At 50.7% G+C, this 20,872-nt stretch overlaps 1 protein-coding gene across 2 annotated transcripts in view; it reads right to left on the bottom strand.

Annotated features, from left to right (window-relative positions):
- Positions 1 to 1,373: 1,373 nt before the first annotated feature.
- Positions 1,374 to 20,872, bottom strand: part of LOC130386605 (MICOS complex subunit mic25a-like) — a 35,031-nt gene continuing 15,532 nt past the window's right edge. For both annotated transcript variants that reach the window (XM_056595616.1, XM_056595625.1), the window contains 2 exons: positions 13,491 to 13,626; positions 1,374 to 1,461 (listed from right to left, as the gene is read on the bottom strand). In XM_056595616.1, the coding sequence (XP_056451591.1) occupies positions 1,438 to 1,461; positions 13,491 to 13,626 (160 nt within the window). In that variant the 3' untranslated portion in view covers positions 1,374 to 1,437. The remainder of the gene's footprint in view (positions 1,462 to 13,490; positions 13,627 to 20,872) is intronic.

Raw genomic sequence — 20,872 nt, 5'->3', positions numbered from 1 at the left:
AGGAAACGAGCCGCACAGCCTCACAGCGTTCAGGTCGATTTATTACAATCACATCCAACACTACATCTCCCATGATGCAACACCACAACTCCCAATGATTCAGAGTGAGACGGCAGGATGTACCTGAGTGCAAGCAGGAAGTGGTTACATCCTAAAACTGCAGTCGACTTAAAGCAATGAAAGTGTAGCAAGATTAAATCAAATGTGTGTGTTCAACACTCGAACCAGCAGGTTATAAAACATATGAACCCAGAACAGAGACTCTGTTGTCAGGGACCGGACTTGAGAACGTGGTAGTCTGGCTTTTAGGACGACTTTTATCTGGAATGGGAGGGCTAAAAACATCAAATAAATATTCTATTTTTCCATGTTGCAAAATACATTAAATCCTCTTAAAGGGCCCCTCTTCACCAGCAGGTCTGGTGATGGGTTTACTGGGTCTACTGGGTCTACTGGGTGGGCTGGTAGCCTGACCCAGCGACCTCCTTACCCTGAAGGTCTCCTCAGTCCTTGGGGAGACAGGGCCCTCCTAGACCTCACGTCATCTCCTCACACACTCAAAACGGAATTCAAACTCAATTCAAGTCATTCTTTTTAACGCAAAAATCAACAAATACTTTAGTTCTGACTCGAGCAGCTGTGCTTCAAACTAGGATATGTTTTACGAAAAAAATAAGTTGCATTGAAAGAAAGTAGGTCAAATGTCGGCTCGGAAAACGTTCTACTCGATGCTCGACGAGTAAAGTTGCAGCGGTTTCCTTTGCAGTGCATATATAAAACAACTTTGCGGATATATCTTCATAGCATACAATAGTAGTGCAACTTTTATAATAAAACTCATTAAAAAGCGAATTCAATGAATAAAAGCATAGTAGAACCTAAGGTGCTAAATAAACGACAGAAAATACCAAAGCAGTGTCCTAACTCCTAGCCCAGGCTACTAGCCCAGGCTCCTAGCCCAGGCTCCTAGCCCAGGCTCCTAGCCCAGGCTCCTAGCCCAGGCTACTAGTCCAGGCTCCTAGCCCAGGCTCCTAGCCCAGGCTACTAGCCCAGGCTCCTAGCCCAGGCTACCAGCCCAGGCTCCTAGGCCAGGCTCCTAGCCCAGGCTACCAGCCCAGGCTACCAGCCCAGGCTACTAGCCAAGGCTCCGCCAAGCAGAAAATCAAAGTGCTGGCCCCAAGGGGCCCGGATGGGGAGCCATCCTCGTCCAATCAACACCAGGGGGTCCTCCTCTGTGTTCCTCCCCATCACCCTCTCCCTTTGCTCCCCATCCTCCTCCTCCTCCTCCTCTCCTCTCCTCCTCCTCCATTAACTCAATCCTCTCCATCCCTTCCTTCCTCCTCCCCCACCCCTTCCTCCTCATCCTCCCCCGCCCCCTCCTCCACCCTCTCCTCTTCATCGTCCTCCACCCCCCCTTCTTCATCGTCGTCGTCCTCTTCATCCATGATTCACCATCAGGTTCTGAGGTTAGAGGGGGAGAAAGAGAGAGAGAGAGAGAATAAGCTTTTGGTCGAGTGATGACAGGACGTCACGGCCCCACCTCTCACACACACTGACCTTTCAGAGGCTCCGGACTGGTCAGTGTGTGTATCAGAGTGTGTGTGCGTATCTGTGTGTGTGTGTATGTGTGTGTGTGTGTGTGTGCGTGCGTATCTATGTGTATGTGTGTGTCTGTGTGTGTGTGTGTGTGCGTGCGTGCGTATCTATGTGTATGTGTGTGTCTGTGTATGTGTTTACTTGTGTCTGTCCATCGATGCGAGTGTGTGTGTGTGTGTGTGTGTGTGTGTGTGTGTGTGTGTGTGTGTGTGTGTGTGCGTGCGCGCGTGCGTGTGTGCGTGTGTGCGTGTGTGCAGCAGTGTGAGTGAACGAGTGAGTGTGGCGTGCGAGAATGAATGAATGAATGAATGAATGGATGAGTGTCAGGCAGTGCTCCAGTATTCCCTGGCCCAGTGAAAGGTCAGGCCGGGTAATGGCTGTGATTATCCCACAGATGGAGACTCCAGGCTCTCTGGAGCTCTGGAGCCCTATTACACCCCGCTGATCCACCCAGACTGGGCCTAAGCTGACACCGTCCACCTCCGTTCTGCTCAAAGCCCCGGAATTAAATCACCACAACACACACATTTTGTTATTTGGCTTTACAAATAAAAGTAAACCACGACCAACTATTAAGTGGACTCCCACTGTCTCTGGTTACCTTGATGCCCCCCCCCCCGCCCCCTCCCCCCCCGGCATGTATCTGCTCAGCATGACTCAGAACGCTGAGTTATCTAATCATCCCGAAATGCCTCTTTGAATCTGAAGCAGTGGAATTTAGTGGTGGACAAACTCCATTGATATCAAAGCTCTCCTGCTAGGATGGTATGGCTTTTGAAACTTTTTGAAACACCTTTTGAGTGTCACCGGCCTGCAGAGAGGCCTGGACCACCTCCCCCCAGACCTGGTCCACCTCCCCCCCAGACCTGGTCCACCTCCCCCCAGACCTGGTCCACCTCCCCCCCAGACCTGGTCCACCTCCCCAGACCTGGATGGGTTCCCACTGCGTCGACACCCCCTGCTGGCTGTGGCTAGACCCCCAGAGCCGTGGGCCCACCCCCCTACCCCCCTACCTCCCACCTGGGTGTTCTGACACCACAGCCGACACCATAAGTGGTTTCCGTACTTTGAGGCAATCTCCTCTCCCACCACGACAACGGCTAAGCCTGGAGGGCCCAGCCCTCCAATCTAGAGGGGGAGGGCCCCCCGGTGAGGCCCCTGATAAGAGCCGGCTCGGGGGGACACCTCGTCTGCAGCTTATCCCCCCCCCCCCCCCCCACCAAACGAGGAACGCGCAATCTAACAAGAAATCCATTTCCCATCACACAGGCAATCTGAGCTCTGAAAGGGTGAACCCGGGAAGATGCCCTCACCGCAGTCCCAGACAGCTCCCCGTCCGTCCGTCCGTCCGTCCGACCGAGAGACCCTCTGGGTCATCACTGCGTCTCTGATCTGGAGGATGGACTGGGAGCTCAGCCACTCAGCCACTGGTCCCCACTCCCTCAGAACCAGTGGAGCAACGACCCAACGGAGGGCGGACGGCCACTGTCGGACGCTGAGCCCGACGGTGGCTCGGCAGCTGGGAGATGACCTCGAAGACGTTCAGAGTGTCCTCTCAGAGAACCTTCCATCGTGTTTCTCTAGAACTCCTCCTAGAAGCTGGGGAGGGGCTGCCATGGTAACGGACGGACGGAGGAGCTCCACAGACAGCGTGGGGGGCGTGTCTAGCGGCCGCGTCGAGATCAAAGCATCCCAGCTTCAATCCTCGACGACAGCATTCGTTGACCGTCGATCGTATTTCTTCTAATTACTAATTAATGCGATTCACTTCGCGAGGTTGGCCTATCATCCAACCGGAGCTCTCTCCCCGTGATGAAGGACTCCTCCCGTCTCTAGAGGCAGATGTCTCCACATGCCCGACAGAACACAGGACCCGCGGCGTCCTCCACAGAGACCGTGGGTAGGCTGACCCCCCCCCCCCCCGCTGGGCTCAGCCAGCAGGGCCACATCTGGATCAATAACCCGAGGAGCACCGGCCAATGGCAGGGCTGGGAGACGGCGGGCTGTGTGCAGGGGCCAGCGTGTTTGAGCCCGGTCCACCCCCGCTGCCCTGACCTCATGGCGTTATGACCCATGTGGAGAACATCACAGACACGCAGCAGGCTGAGGCACTCTGTGGACACGGGGAGGGAGTGTGTGTGTGTGTGTGTGTGTGTGTGTGTGTGTGTGTGTGTATGTGTGTGTGTGTGTTTGTATGTGTAGGTGTATGTGTGTGAGTGATTGTGTGCTTGTACGTGTGTGTGTGTGTGTGTGTGTGTGTGTGTGTGTGTGTACGTGTGGGGGTGTGAGTGTGTGTGTCTGGGGTTGTTCCAGGTGGGATACAGGACTCATTAGAACCTCAGAGCCAGTAATCAATACTCCTGCCTGATCGGATCCCTCTTCATCTTCACAGCCAAGACTCCCTACCCTCCCCTCCCCTTATTCCTCCCTCCTCCCTCCTTATTCCCCCTCATTCCTTTCTCCTCCCTCTTCTCCCTTCTCTCCCTTTCTTCCTCTCCTCCCCTCTCGCCATCTCCTCTCCTCCCCTCGCTCTCTCTCTCTTCCTCATTCCTCATTTTCCTCTCCTTCCTGCTCGCTCTCCCTTTCTTTGCTCCTCCCTCTCTTCCCTTCTCCCTCTCCTCCTAATATCTGTCCTTGTCCTCTCAGCTCAAATCTAAAGTCCTCCTTCGATGCTCCCCCCTTAAGGCAACACAAACCTCCTCCCTCCCTCGCCCTCTCTCTCTCTTTACCTGGTGACATGGTGCCCTGGTGGAACACACACTCTCACACACAGACACACACACACACACACACACACACACACAGTCATCCGGAAGGGAGTCTGTCTCCATCCATGTTAGTTTTCAAAAGGAGAGAGAATAGGGGGGAGAGAGAGAAAAAGAGGGAGAGAGAGAGAGAGAGAGAGGAAGCAGAGTGAAACACAAACCACAGAACAGAGAGTGGGACAACGACAGAGAGCCAGACAGTGAGAGAGAGAAGAGCCAAAATAATCAGAGGCAGGGCAGACGCAGAACAACAGACCAAACTGAAACACGACAGAGCAACGAAAAGGGGCGGGAAACAACCCCAACGTGAGGGACCAGAGGTCGCCCGTCTTGTGTTGATGGGTGGCAGGTGTCTCCGTTACCGTGGTAACAGCCCTACGACACTTTGGATGGTCCTGGGTTACCCTGGTACTCAGAGTGGGTGTTTGTGTCCGTCTCTCTGTCTGTCTCTCTGTCACTCTGTCTGTCTGTCTGTCTGGCTGTGTAGTATTCTGTGTGACTACAGTCACCCGTTTTTAAAGCCTCAGAAGGCGGTCTGAAGCGGTGTGGGTATGGAGCAGGCCCTCTAGTCTCGCTCCAGGCTGTGATGGGTCTCACTGAGGTCTGCGTAGTGCAGAGAGCGTGGAGTGGAGAGGGCTCTGCGGGCGCTGTCTGATTCAGAGGCCCAACTCCGCCCCCTAGTGGCCGGGGATCAATGAGCACAGCTTTACCTGTGGTTGGAATACCGCACACCACTTTTTTTTTGTTTAATTTCCAGAGCAGCTCTCGCACACATACAGAAACACATTGGCACAAAAGAGAGTCAACTCTCCCAACGCTGGAAACAATGTTCCTGCTGCTCCTGTTCAGCTCTGAAGGCCACAGCATCGACCGTTCGGCTAACGTTGGAGCGCATCAGGGGGGGCCCGTGCCCTTTTGTACTACTCACACACACACACACACACACACACACACACACACACACACACACACACACACACACACACACACACACACACACACACACACACACACACACACACACACACACACACACACACACACTCACACACACACACACACACAGCCACTACACACACAGCCACTACACACACATGTACACACTGCCCCTACACACACACACACACTGCCCACACACACACACTAAAATAATACATTTGCATCGTGATGGAATTCACATGGAGTTATAAACTACAGCAGCATGTTTGTGGAAAGTTGACACGTCTGTGTGTTCACGAGGTCTCCCCTCTGCTCTCAGAAGTTCTCCACTACAAGAGAGCCAGTGTTCCAGCCAGATCCACGTGGGAGGGCCCAGTCCCTGGTGGATGTAAACACCATTATAATGTGGTTACATAGACATCATAAAACATATAAACGCTGCCCTCAAAGAGCTGCGGCTCGCTCGCTCGCTTAAATCTGATTGTTTTCAGCTCATGTAGAATAATCCCCCAGTGGGCCCGCGGTCTCCGGGTCTAAAACATCCCATAATGAGTAAAAACAGGGGGGAGCGGCCGACGGGGCAGGGATGACAGGCCTGGGAGTCAAACCCCGAGCTGAAGATGACAGGCGTACGAGTCAAACCCCGAGCTGAAGGAAGCAAACACGCCGCTCCTCTCCGGGGAGGTCTCTGATCAAAGCCCCAGTCGTGGCACGGGCGGAGACCCCCGCATTCCCCCCACCCTTCCCTCCGTAGATGGGGGGGGGGGGGGGGGGGGGGAGGGGTCTGGGCTCCGTCCACAGAGGAGATAATGAGGCCCGAACACGCAGAACCAGAGAGCGCAACAACAGAAGAGATCAGACCTGCTCCGCGCGTTGGTTCCCCCCCCCACTGAGGAGGCCGTGTTTACAGCCGAGGGGGGGGGGGGGGGGCGCGAGGATCAAAGGCTGCTCGCTCAACGCTCTGATTTGAATACACACACACACACACACACACACACACACACACACACACACACACACACACACACACACACACACACACACACACACACACACACACACACACACACACACACACACACACACACACACACACACACACACACACCGTACGCCTTCTGCGTGCGGCGCCGCATTACAGCGTTGCGTTCGAGCTCATCACCCGCTGCCCGCGGGCCGTACCGGCGGCCGCGGCCGCAGACCCCGCCTCTCGCCGGCCTCCTCTGAAGTCCTCCGAGCGCCGGGGTGGGGGCTAAGCGCCGGGTCGGGAGCTAAACACCGGCGCTCGCGTAATGAGCTCCGGTTAGCGGCGAGCTGCAGGGCGGGATCACACCGACACAACAACCGCCGTATGTTCTGCAGAGCGGCGGGAAACCGTAGCGGGTCTCCTGGGCGGGCCGGGCTGTAGCCTGGAGTGTGTGTGTGTGTGTGTGTGTGTGTGTGTGTGTGTGTGTGTGTGTGTGTGTGTGTGTGTGTGTGTGTGTGTGTGTGTGTGTGGTCAGTAGAAGGTTGACTGGGCAGCAGAACACGCCTCATTCCTCTTCATTAGTGATGACTGCTGTTGGTGGAGGAGGAAGAGGAGGAGGAGGAGGAGGAAGCAGTAAGAGAGGAAGATGAGGAGGAGGAGGAGGAGGAAGCAGTGGGAGAGGAAGATGAGGAAGACGAGGAAAAAGGTTGGGGAGGAGGAGTAAGTAGAAGAGGAAAAGGGGGAGGCAGGGGAAGTGGAAGAAGAGGAGGAAGAAGAGGAAGGATGAGGAAGACGGGGAAGATGGAGAGGAAGACTAGGAGGAAGAAGAGCGGTAGGAGGATGCGGAGGTGACGAAGACGAGGGTGCTATCGTCTTGATTCTCTCCCCTGTTATTCATCAGTGAACCACTTTTTATTGCCTTAAACTCTCTCTCTCTTTCTACCTCTCCGTCTCTCTCCGTCTCTCACCCTCTGCTACAGCAGGCTGTTTAGCCCCACGTTACCTCCCCCTCTCACCCCCTCCTCTCCCCCTTCCTCCCCGTACGGGTCTCTCCGTCTCCAGCCCTCACAGGCCCTCCTTTCGTTTGACTCAATCAATTAATTAATCAATCATCTTTACTCCTCTCAGCTCAGCCCTTCTTCATCCCTTTCCACCGCTTCTACCCCAACGCTCACCCTCCATCAATCATCCTTCACACCTCTTTAGCTCGTCACATAGTCTCTGTTCCAGCTCTCTCTCTATGCTGTAGCTTGATCCCACTTTACCGCGCTCTCTCCGTCTCACTTTATCGCTCTCCCTCTCCTCACTCCCCGTGTCACTCTTTCCGTTTCAATCAATAAATCATTCATTTCCACGCGCATCTCATCTCCTCTTTTACTCTGCCTCCCCGGCGCTCCTTCTGCTTTGCTCATCAATCAATCACCGATCAATAGATCTTCACACCTCCTCTGTTGACTGTAGCCATCTCTCACTCTTTTACTTTATTCAACACTTATTAATCTCTCTCTCTCTCTCTCTCTCTCTCTCTCTCTCTCGCCCTCTCTCTCTCTCGCCCTCTCTCTCGCCCTCTCTCTCGCTCGCCCTCTCTCTCGCCCTCCCATCCGGTCTCACAGCGTCATACTCTGTCTCCCCCCTGCTGTGCTCCACCAGCCTATCACAGCGTCGTGCTCTGCCCCCCTGCTGTGCCCTAGCAGCCTATCACAGCGTGGTATTTCCGACCCGACAGGAAGCGGAGACCGGGCCGGGGGCCCGCTACCCAGGGGGTCGTCGTCACTGGAGCCAAACGGACCGGGAGAGAGAGAGAGACGTGCTCCCGTTCAACCCCCGCCGAGCGAGCTCACGCTGGGCCTCAGAGAGGCTCTGAACACCGACTGATCCTGGAGCAGGGTCCATAGGACCAGTAGGCTGCAGCACGGCTGATATCTGATCAATACATGTAGCACCTCCATATGGTGGTGTGGCCTACATGGTGGTGTGGCCTACATGGTGGTGTAGCCTACATGGTGGTGTAGCCTACACGGTGGTGTAGCCTACACGGTGTCATATGAGAGGGTGGAGCCCCAGGAGTAGTAGTAGTAGTACACCAACCGAGCCCTGCTCGGGTGGCGTACTACTACTGCCTACATGGTGGTGTAGCCTACATGGTGGTGAAGACTCCATGTTGGTGTAGCCTACATGGTGGTGTAGCCTACATGTTGGTGTAGCCTACATGGTGTAGCCTACATGGTGGTGTAGCCTACATGGTGTAGCCTACATGGTGGTGTAGCCTACATGGCGACACCACAGAGGGTTGGGGCCCCAGTATTCGTCCATGCCTGGTGTGCCAGATGCCTGCCGTGGTGGTGAGCCCCCAGCCAGGCGGGCGAGCTCCAGAGTGCCGCAGCTCTGCAGTGCGACTCCGTGGGTGGTAGACCTTGACTCTGGTCCCCTCGGGCGAGGCGAGGCGCGCCGCACCGAGCCTCGAGAACCCCTTTCACCTGGAGTCTGAAAGGGTTTTTACAACCGGAGGCCATATCTCTCAGATAATCGCGCAACATTTGACCCAACACGAGCCCGTGATTGGTCGTTCGCCGCCGAAGGACAAGTGAGGGGAGATTCAACGGTTGCCATTGGTTACGTACGCAAGTGACTGGGCCGCAGTGTGAATCAGAATCAACCTCCGTCTCTCTCCGCCGTGTCTCCTCCTCCTCCTTTTTCTATCATACATCTTCCTCTCCCTCTTGCTGCAGACCCACTTTCTCTACATCCCTCTCCCTCTCCCCCCTCTACTCCCCCTCCTGGTCTCAGCAGACCGACATGCTGAAGATACTCCACGGGTATCAAACCCAATCCTGTTCTCCCTGCAGCGCACCAGCTACTGCGGGGGGGGAGAGTGTGAGTCAGGGACAGAAACACACTTAACCAGATCAGACCTCACCTCCTCCCTGGAGTCCAGAACTCTGCTCCAGTCCTCCAACTCTCTTTCTCTCTCTCTACCTCTCTCTCCCTACCTCTACCCCTCTACACCTCTCTCTCTCTCTCTCTCTCTCTCTCTCTCTCTCCCTACCTCTGCCTCTCTCTCTATCTCTCTCCCTACCTCTGCCTCTCTCTCTATCTCTCTCCCTACCTCTGCCTCTCTCTCTATCTCTCTCTCCCTACCTCTACCTGTCCCTCACTTTATGCGTCTGTCTCTTCCCCTCAGTCTCTATAATATGATGAGTTAAATTAGATAAATGGTGAAACAGTTAATGATCAGTTCACGTTTTTAAAAATGCAGCACATTAAATACAGTCAGAGTAATTTCCTTGTAAAATAATGAATGTGTGTACGAATGTTAGCATGAATGAACGCATAATTGTGTGAGTTAATGCGTGTGTTAATGTGTGATAGCCACCAGTCTGTAAAGCATTTTTCTCAGGGAGCCAAGTCAACTGGCGACATAACCCACAACCTTCCCCTGGGAGAAACACCCTAAACACTAGACTATCGCTCCCATCCGTCAGATGCTCTGCTTCTCATCCCCCAGAATGCCTCATGACATTAACGAGGAACTCTGTACGGACACAACAGGAACGTCATGAGACACAAGCAGGGGACCAGGATGAGGTGTGATACATCTAGGTTTGATCTTTATTATATATAGAGGTATCCCGTTATTTATAGATACCTCTCGTTATATAGGATACGTAGGAAAGTGGAAAGCACGCAAGAAATAACAATGTTCGAAAATATACAGTATACTTTCTCTTACTTATAGAACTATAAGAGAAAGAAAGACAGGTTACCCGTGAACGGCAGTGGGCCGTGGCGGCGTGTAGAGATAGAACGGGAATACACAGTAAAGCGTTTAGCACCAGACGCTAGCTACTGGCTAATCAGAGGGATGGGCGTTTAATGGGGCCTGTATCTGACAGATACAGATACAGCACACACACACACACGCACACGCACACACACACACACGCACACACGCACAGAGTGTAAGATATACGATGCCTCTTTTATAGATTGTGTTCAAAGAGTTTTACATTCCTTGTTATCTCAGAGAAGATTAAATGAGATGGGGGGGGGGTATTTGTAGTTTCATGTCACTGCATGTTTTCCACACACACACACACACACACACACACACACACACACACACACACACACACACACACACACACACACACACACACACACACACACACACACACACACACACACACACACACACACACACACACACACAGTTGATAATGACAGCATTGTGTATATCGGGGGGGGGGTTCAGGTTTATAACAGCCAGCTCTGTGGTTTGCTTCTCGTTATCCCCTCTCCTTAAATTCACTGTCAGATCCCGGCTCTGGCTGGAACCAACAGCCGTTCAAAGAGCCAGAGAATGGAGCAACGACCCTGTAATACCATCGGCCCGCTTTTGTTCAGATACTTTGTTGTCGGCTAAAGCTTTAGCTGCGTTCAGAGCCGCTACAGTGTTGTACCGTTAGCAAGAGAAACAATGTTTTCCATCGTAAATGTTTTTCCATAGTGTTTCTCCATTTTGAGCATCACTAATGAATTATATAAGTGGTATTCCGTTTCCATGTTTTTCGAGAGAGGCTTAGTGCTACCCTGAGTTCCAGGTAGCATTGGGATAGGTTAGCATTAGCTAAGGGCAAGAGCTAACTGTAAGCTAGTGCTTACCGATTTGTTTCAATATGCATCCGGCACTAATTGGAAATATATCCATTTACCATATTTTTTACTTAATATTAAACTTCAAAATATGATGTGATTTCGTGATCTTGCAAGTTGTGATCTTGCAAGTCATGTGAGAAAAAGGGTTTGCTTCTTTAATTCCCCGTCTCAGTTTATTATATTTCTCGACGGCCCTCTCCTGACACGTGAGCGTACGAACACGACAGTTCAACCGAAACAGAAACAAAGCCGTCAGCAGAGTCAAGTCGGCCGGCGATGGAGAACTATCTCTGCTAAAGGTGCTCTGAAGAGCTGTCACTCCCCTCGCTTTGAGGCCACGAGCGCCAGGCGCCACACAAGGCACCCTTGTAGTGCAGATGAGGGTCGGGTTTCGGTGTTTTACATCATGCATCCTGCTCGGGTTAAGGACTCCGTGTGACAAGGCGTTTCTTTACTGGAAGCTGAAAGCGAGCACTTAGAATCCGCGCTCGCTTTCAGCTCTCCACGATAAAAAGAAGCGTGGTAAAAATAAGGCTCTGTTATTTTATTTCTATGTCAGACCATTTCTGTAGATTTGTTGCTTTTGAAAAACTTCAGAAGGCTGCACTTGAAACCAGCACTTTGAGTGCCTGCTTGTTTGGGCGGACCGTTCCTGATGTTCAATATGCAGTCGGCTCCAATGAGGAACAGCAAACAAACAAAGGACCGAACCAACATCAAAGTATGGTGTCTAGGAGCGGGAATGGCTGATGACGGTGTAACGCTCTGGCCTGGTGGTCTGTATACACGCCTGTGGACGTGTGCTTCGCCGTATTTCATCCCGCCTGCCATCCTCTATACAGGGGGTTAAAGGGAGACCTCGACCTTTTCAAGCTGGACACTATTTTCCGATCATTGTGGGTCTAAGGGACTAATAAAGACAACAATCTGGGATATTGGTCCAGTAGCAAAAATGCCGCAGCTGTAATCCGCGAAGACGGGTGGAATGAATGTCATCCTTGGGGGTTTGGGGCAATTACACCCCAAAACAATTATGAGTCTCAGGAGGGTTGAGTTTTTGAGAGAGAAGGAGGTAAGTGAGAGAGAGAGTTGAGTTTATGAGAGAAGGAGGTAAGTGAGAGAGAGTTGAGTTTATGAGAGAGAAGGACGTAAGTGAGAGAGAGTTGAGTTTATGAGGGAGGAGGAGGTGAGTGAGTGAGAGAGTTGAGTTTATGAGGGAGGAGGAGGTGAGTGAGTGAGAGAGTTGAGTTTATGAGGGAGGAGGAGGTGAGTGAGTGAGAGAGTTGAGTTTATGAGAGAAGGAGGTGAGTGAGAGAGAGTTGAGTTTATGAGAGAAGGAGGTGAGTGAGTGAGAGAGTTGAGTTTATGAGAGAAGGAGGTGAGTGAGAGAGAGTTGAGTTTATGAGAGAAGGAGGTGAGTGAGAGAGAGTTGAGTTTATGAGAGAAGGAGGTGAGTGAGAGAGAGTTGAGTTTATGAGAGAAGGAGGTGAGTGAGTGAGAGAGTTGAGTTTATGAGAGAAGGAGGTAAGTGAGAGAGAGAGTTGAGTTTATGAGAGAAGGAGGTGAGTGAGAGAGAGTTGAGTTTATGAGGGAGGAGGTGGTTGAAACGTGAGAGTTGCGTTTGTCAGTGGACCAATAGGACGACGAGTACGTCTTTAAAACTACAGGTAATTATACGTGAAGTTCATACACTATTAAATGCCATTTTCTGTACTGGGGGATTTTTATCAGGTGACTACAATAAGTAGTAGTTACAATAACGACTTTGTGATGACCCCTAATACTTATAACTATAAGTGTGGATCTCTACAGAGAGATCTTGAAAACTGTGCTTTCTATTCTGTTCTTTCTTTCTATCTACGCGTTTCTGATGCTGATAGCTACTCTCTACCCATTGTTCTTGTAGAAAATAGCCTGTGCAGCACTAGTGGTAACTTCCATTGTATGCTTTGGTAGTTCCCAGTCCCACTTAGCAGTCTCTTTGAATGGGTCTAACTTAGCTCTCTTTGCATAAAACCATCTGGTAAATGATTCATTATAAATGTCCATGTCCCAGCCCGTGGTGGTGGTTCTCTCTGTGTGTGTGTGTGTGTGTGTGTGTGTGTGTGTGTGTGTGTGTGTGTGTGTGTGTGTGTGTGTGTGTGTGTGTGTGGTAGTGGTTCTCCGTGTGTGTTAGTGTAGGGGGGTTCTGTGTGTGTCTGTGTGTGTTGGTTGTGTGTGTGGTGGTTCTGCGTGTGCGCGCATGTTTGTGTGTGCGGTGGTTTTCTGCGTGCGTGCGTGGTGGTTCTATGTGTGTGTGCGCGTGTGTGAGTGGGGTGGTTCTGCTGGTGTGTGCACGTGTGCGCTTGTGTGTGTCTGTGTGCGCTTGTGTGTGTCTGTGTGCGTGCTGTGGTCCTGTGTGTGTGTGCTGTGGTCCTGTGTGTGTGTGCTGTGGTCCTGTGTGAGTGAGTGAGTGAGTGAGTGAGTGAGTGAGTGAGTGAGTGAGTGAGTGAGTGAGTGAGTGAGTGAGTGAGTGAGTGAGTGAGTGTGTGTGTGTGCGTGTGTGTGTGTGTGTGTGCGGTGCTCACCGTCTTGGCCGTGCTGATGCACTGCTGGTACTGCTTGGCCAGCTCGGAGCAGAGGAGGGGCTCCTGCCGGTTGTCGCGGTAACAGTGGAGGATCTGGGCCTGCAGGCCGCTGCACACCGCCGTAGTACCACGTGGCCTGGGGGGGGGGGGGGGGGGGGGGGCAGAACATCAGAACATGGACCTCCTACATCTCCACAGGCAGATCATGACTGCCTGATGCCCATTGGCTGTGCTTGTTATGCAAATGAACCCCCCCCCCCCCCCAAGCTCTATGAATAAATGATTAAATATAGTTATTAAATATATTTATAAATATATTTAATAACAATGTTCAATTATATGAAATATATATGTATGCATTTATTTAATATGTATGCATAAAAATATGTACAAATATATATTTACACATTTATACCATATATGTGTTTTTGTGTACATATTTAAACACGTATACGTAAATACGTTTAACTATAGGTACAAGATGTTTGTACCATACATCTTCTTTTTGTCATCCTGTTATACTTTTTGGTGCTTGGTTGGATAAATGAAAACGTTATGACCTTGGTAGAGAGGGATGGAGAGGGAGTATTGATAAAGAAAATGTATCCCTATTTCATTGATCATAATAATAATAATAATTTGATTGATTTCCACCTCTCTGTGATCAGTAGTTCCCCTGTTAAGACACTGAGAAGATGCTTTGGCCCTAAAGAGATCAGGTGCATCGAAACAAGTGCTCCTCCTTCTTCTACCTTTGACCAACCGTTCAGCATTAGACTTTGGTATTAGCTTAGCACCGAGCTCAGATGACACCACACATAGAACTATCCCACCCGACATGGTCTGATCCAACACCTCCCCCTCACCTCACAAGCTGGGAGGGGAATGGTGTTTGTCCTTTGATGGAAAAATCCATGTGGTTACCTTTTGATCATCTATAGCTTTGTTTCCTGTTCCTTGTATTGCTAGACAGCCGACCTTCCAGTGCCATCTAATTGTTGACCTTAGTGCTTGGGGTAGCCACCCTACCATCGAAGATGTGTCATCTAAATGTGGACCTTTTTGCTTGGGGAAACCAATCACAAGGGAGAAGGCATCCCCTTATGCATTCTTCTTCTTGATGAGATTAAAGGCAACTCCGTGTCTTGGTCAAACATGACCTGATTTGATTATTGACATTGCATTGTAGGGAAGATGCGAAAACTGTTTAAATAGCTCTGTCTAACTGTATTCTGGACTCACTCTGCTAGAGAGGAGTCTCATGTATGCATTGCATGCATTCAAATAGATTCATTGTCTACCACTTATGTGTCCACAGAGAGTTGAGAAAAGACCACTCAAACTCCAACACCACAGGCATCTACAACCCGACTCCCACCACATTCTTTCCATCATATTCTCTTCAGCATATTCTCTGTCTATAGTCTCTTCTCTTATTCCCCATATAATCACCCAATATTTTCCTCAATTTCGAAGAGGTCTAATGGCAGGAAATAATGAAACGTTGGCGTCGAAGGAATGACTTAAAACAACGTCTGAACTTTTGGGAATAGTAAGAATAAGAACATTCCTCTCTCCCTTTCCCTCTCCCCTTTTTACCACCATATTCTCCCTTACTCTCTCCCCCTCCTGCCCGTCAGTGATGCTGTTGTCGTGGCAACGTGTCATTAGTTAATAACAACGTGCACACCAATGCATCGTAATGAGTCGCAAGGCCGCCATGACCTGACTTTACCAAGCGCTAACCTGAACATAAACATTTTAAAGCGTTATTGCAACGCTCCCACAGTTTCATAATGTAATAGCTGAACGAAACGAAACTTTACAGTTTCTTAACAAGTTTTAAAACTAACTTAAACTGGTGTTCCAAACACGCACACGCACACTCACTCAAATACACGCACACACACACAAAAGCAATATAGATGAGCTTATCTGGGACAGCATAGTGTGTTGAAAAGATTAAAAGCAGAGAATAAAAGGAAAGCAGAATGAGGGATACTCCATCAGAGGTTCGTTTAAAATAACAAGCAGCCAATCAGGCGCTTCTGTTCTTCCCCACAACCAATCACCGTAATCTATTTCCCCTTTCAATCGCACCATTTTCCTGCTCGTCACTCTATGTTTTATCCCCACACACACACACACACACACACTTCAGATCAACACACACCAGCCATATCAGTTTCTTTGCTTTTGCTTTCAACTGTCTGGAGTCTGATGGGTGTGTGTGTGTGCATGTGTGTGCGTGTGCGTGTGCCTGTGTCTGTGTCTGTGTGTGTGTGTGTGTGTGTGTATACATTAACTCCACCCGTTACACTCAAGCAGTCCTGCTACATTAACACCACCCTGAAGTAGTCCTGCTACATTAACACCACCCTGAAGTAGTCCTGCTACATTAACACCACCCTGAAGTAGTCCTGCTACATTAACACCAACCTGAAGTAGTCCTGCTACATTAACACCACCCTGGAGTAGTCCTGCTACATTAACACCACCCTGAAGTAGTCCTGCTACATTAACACCACCCTGAAGTAGTCCTGCTACATTAACACCACCCTGATGTAGTCCTGCTACATTAACACCACCCTGAACTAGTCCTGCAACATTAACACCACCCTAGAGTAGTCCTGCTACATTAACACCACCCTAGAGTAGTCCTGCTACATTAACTCCACCCGTTTTACCAGAGGGAGTTGTAGTTGTCCATCTTCCCATCCTAAAGGTTTAACTCCTACTCCATCACTGCAGGCTCCATGGTGGAGGCCCAGGCTTGAGCTACGCCTGTGGTGGTGTCTCCTCAAGCACCATCACCCTCCATGCTCCAACCCCAACCCCAACACGCCCTGCTCCTCAGATCCAGTCCTACGTCAGCTTGCAGCGCTCAGGATTCTAAACTTTGTGATTGGTCTTGCCATTCCTTAACACGGTGAGGGCGTTTCATTGGACGAGAGGCGTCAGCGTTTGATTGGCATCCACTCTGAAGGGGAGGAGGAGGGTCTGCACGGCCTGGCTTCCTTCTCGCGGCCATTCCCCGTGGAAATAAGAGCAGAGCCGAGATACAAGAAGAGGAACATAACAGCATGCATGTGAAGCTACGCAGTTCAGCATCCCACCTTATCTGTCGGGGGGGGGGGGGGGGGGGGGGGGGGGGGGGGGCGGGGGGAGAGACATGTTGGGGGGGACGGCGGGTGTAGTCTGGACTAGCTAGATTACAGGGCTGCTTTAATTAAGGGTGCATGAAGTCTGTGTCTTGTGTGAAAGGTTGGGTCAGAGAGAGGGAGAGGGAGAGGGAGGGAGGGAGGGAGGGAGGGAGGGAGGGAGAGAGAGAGAGAGAGAGAGGCATTCCCACTTATCTCTGCTTGTTGAGCCCTGCACGCTAACAGCTTTTCAATCCACTCGCTCCAATCTCTCCGTTCCCATCTGGCCTACACATGGGGCTGCAGCAGTCATTTAGGTGTTGTTGCTGGGGTCTCCCAGCCCCCTGCACTCCATCCCCCCCCCCCCCCCCCCCCCCGTCCATACCCCTCAACCCTTCCGCCGCTTGTCGCAGCATCAGCACCACTCCATCCTGCACCTACATCCTGGGTTCCTCCCCTGAACATGCCTTTCATCGGGACTCAAGGCAAGCCAACAAACAATACACTTAATCTCAGTTAAGTGTACTTAACATCAGTTGGACTTAACATCAGTTGGACTTAACATCAGTTGGACTTAACATCAGTTGGACTTATACAACTTTTCCTCATTTCATTAGGTTGTGTCGTACTGCCTATAATAACGTTGCTCTGCCTGGCTTTGGTTATTTCTGCGTAACCTTTAATCAAAACAACAAAATATGCACTTTGGTTTCTTAGGGTTAAGAACGTGAAATAATTAGATTCTCGCTGTGACGCGACCTGGGGAATGACGCGGCAGGACGTTTAGAGACCCGATGACAGCGTTATAACAAGGTAAAGTGTACTTAGATCATTACTTTGAGTACTTAGATGTACACAGACTTACTCCTGGTTCCCCACTTTGCTCCAAGATTCCTCCAAGGAGACAGTGGGCATGGAACCACAAACCCAGGAGCGTCGGGCTGCCAGCCAGACTGCTATCCCCTGGATCCCCCAACCCTGAGGACTCCTAACCCCTGGACACCCCTGCCTTACTCAGGTTCAGAACGGGAGCGCAGTGCGGTCAAGTCCTACTCCAACTTCCAGGTGTTCCTCCAGCGCTCAGGAGCCCGTGATGGACAGGTCCGGCCGCTCGAAGGCTCGCTCTGCGGAGCGCCTGGCGATAGCGGTAGCGAGTGCTAGACCTCAGCGCTAGCACGCCCGACCCGCTCTGACACCTTCTGACGACCGCAGGCTATTAGTCTTAGCTGTAGCGCTACTGTTGGACAGCTAGCCTTGTTAAAAGGCCTTGTGATGGGCCGGGGCTGTCTGTCCGGCCGTCTAGCTACCTGTCACTCAGATGCCGGCGCCTCGGCACTGACAGTCTTCCTCCTCGCTCGATCTCTCTCTCTCTCTCTCTCTCTCTCTCGCTCTGCCCTCCACCTCTCTCCCCCTATCCCTCCCCAACACTCCCTGAGGGTCTCTCGCCCTCATTCTCTCAGACCACCTACCACACACACACACACACTAGAAGACAACCACACACCCACTAGAAGACAGCCACACACATGGAGACACACACGGAGACACACATCCATCCATCCATACATACATGGAGCCACACACACACACACACACACACACACACACACACACACACACACACACACACACACACACACACACACACACACACACACACACACACACACACACACACACACACACACACACACACACACACACACACACAGGAGCTGCCAGAGGCCCACCTTCACACATCCCTGTGTGGAGAGGTCTCGCGTTCCGCTGCAGCCTCAGTGCTAAAGTAAAGCCGGCGCTGCCAGAGGAAACAGACCCCCGGGCTAAGTGGGCACCGGTTACGCAGACATTCTCCATTAAAGATAGGGGATGGCTGCAGGCGCTGCTATCGCTACAAGCTACGTTCGCCTGGCCAGGCTGGCAGCACCCGGGCCAGAGGAGGCTTGGGTAATAGTAAAGGCCCAGCGAGGAGTCACAGCCCGCAGGATCTACGAGCTGGTTGATGGTTAATCCCATTTTGGAATGCCTGATTAGGAAGAATCACCAAGACAGGTCTTCGGAGTTATACTTTTGGTTTTTACAAATCAATTAAAGTTGGCTGGAAAGATGGCGTTTTAATAAGCAAAGGTCCTCACTTGCAAGTCTACTGGTGTTCACCCGACCACAGCGACCCTCACAATCACATCCTTATGTACTGTACGTCGCCTCTGCTCTGTGTCACCATTGTTATTGGGACAGACGTTTCATATTTATTTATCTATTAAGTAAGCTTTGTTGTATGACGAAAACAGGAAGTATTCATGTATAATGGGGAGACACAGGAACTCATTCATGTTTTATGGGGACAGACAGGAAGTCATTCATGTTTTATGGGGACAGACAGGAAGTCATTTGTGTTTTATGGGGACAGACAGGAAGTCGTAAATGTTTTATGGGGACAGACAGGAAGTCAATCACTTCTAATTCACAGTCAGAACCCCGCCCGATGCAGAGGACCGATAAGTGTGCTTGGATACACTGCAATTTTGAACGCAGAAAGAAAATAAAACTTGCTCTGAAGTAAACTCAATCAGGGCTTTCTTGGTTGTGAAAAACTTTTTTTTCAAAGAATTCCCACTCTATGCCTCTAGAAGCAAGGTTTGGATAAAGAAAGCAATTCACAGAGACCGAGCGAGAGGGTGTGCTAGAGAGCGGGAGAGAGAGAGCAAGCAAGTGAGTGGTGGAGAGAGCGAGAGAGCCGAAGATAGGGAGCGAGAGAGCGAACGGTGGAGAGAAGATAACTTAAGCAGCCTTGTCATGCTTCATGGAGTTTGGCATTTCACAGAAGTACACGTTGGAATCTCTCTTTCTCTCTCTCTCTCTATTTCTTTGTCTCAACACATACACACACACACACCGAGTGAAGAGTGACACATTGGCTGAGTACACTCCACACTCGCAGTGTGGAGGGAACCAAAGCCTTTTTCTGTCACCAGGATTAAACTGTGGATTAATATGTGACACACACACACACACACACACACACACACACACACACACACACACACACACACACACACACACACACACACACACACACACACACACACACACACACACACACACACACACACACACACGATGGGTGTGTTTAGCAGCGATGGATCGAAGAAGAGCCGCATCATGAGGTGGACACAGCTAAAGGCCGGCCGTTAGCCCCACCTTAACGGGGGATAGCCTAGCCAACGCCTTTAGTAGTCATCCTTTGTTTCTAGTCGTTTTATTTAACTCCTCCGTTTCATTTAGATGTCGATTATCCAAATGAGGGAGTACTCTGTGTTTCCCAACCGGGGAAGGCCGGCCTTAGGGTGGTAGCTACGAGCTAGCTAGTACCAGGGAGTACTTGTACTTGTAAAGTACTTGTACTTGTTGAAGAACTGGTTAAATATCATACATGCTCGTATGATACAGAAGTATGTCTCGGATTCTTCCATTTTCTTTACAAGTGGTACAGAAACTGGTTCGGTAAGACTGGGGTAGGTAAACCCTGGTTGGGTAAATATACCCTGGTTTGGTACGTATACCCTGGTTGGTTAACACTGGGGTCGTTATACCAGGGGTAACACTGGGGGTACATATACCCTGGTCGGGTAAGACTGGGGTAGGTATACCCTGGTTGGTACATATACCCTGGTCGGGTACGTGTACCCCGGTCCGGTAACACTGGGGTACTAATACCAGTGTTTCCCCTATATGCACCTAGCATCAGCGATACGCCGCTGCTGAAATATCTTTTGTTTAACAAGAGGAGAGGAGAGCTTCAGCTTATCTCTTTAAATTACGAATGTTATATTATTTGGAGCTACGCAAAAATAATACAACATTCCGTGCGCTACGGACGCTGGACATGAAGCGCATATCCAGGTCAATTCACACACCTGTGAGTAAAGCATATAAACGGAGAGAAACTTCCATAAAGTTGGAAATAAATTGGCAGATTCTGAGTTTGCGATTCAATAGATCATCAGCGAAACATCGTTGCGACACAATTGAGTGGAGTAACCTAGAGAACCAGCTACAACATTGTTTTCATCCAAACGAGCCGTCTTTAGCAAACGGTGGCTTCTATGAGCTGTCGGCTTTCAGCCGCGAGCTTTGCGAGTCTGCAAAGTGCAAAACTGAAAACGACCACAATGGTAACATTTCAACAGCGTCGCCATTATTGACTCTAGAGCCCCAAAACTTGTTCCATAGAGGTATGGC

This window comes from Gadus chalcogrammus, chromosome 1 (assembly GCF_026213295.1).
Source record: "Gadus chalcogrammus isolate NIFS_2021 chromosome 1, NIFS_Gcha_1.0, whole genome shotgun sequence".
Classification (NCBI taxonomy): Eukaryota; Metazoa; Chordata; class Actinopteri; order Gadiformes; family Gadidae; genus Gadus; species Gadus chalcogrammus.
This window is presented reverse-complemented; position numbering and strand designations above follow the sequence as displayed.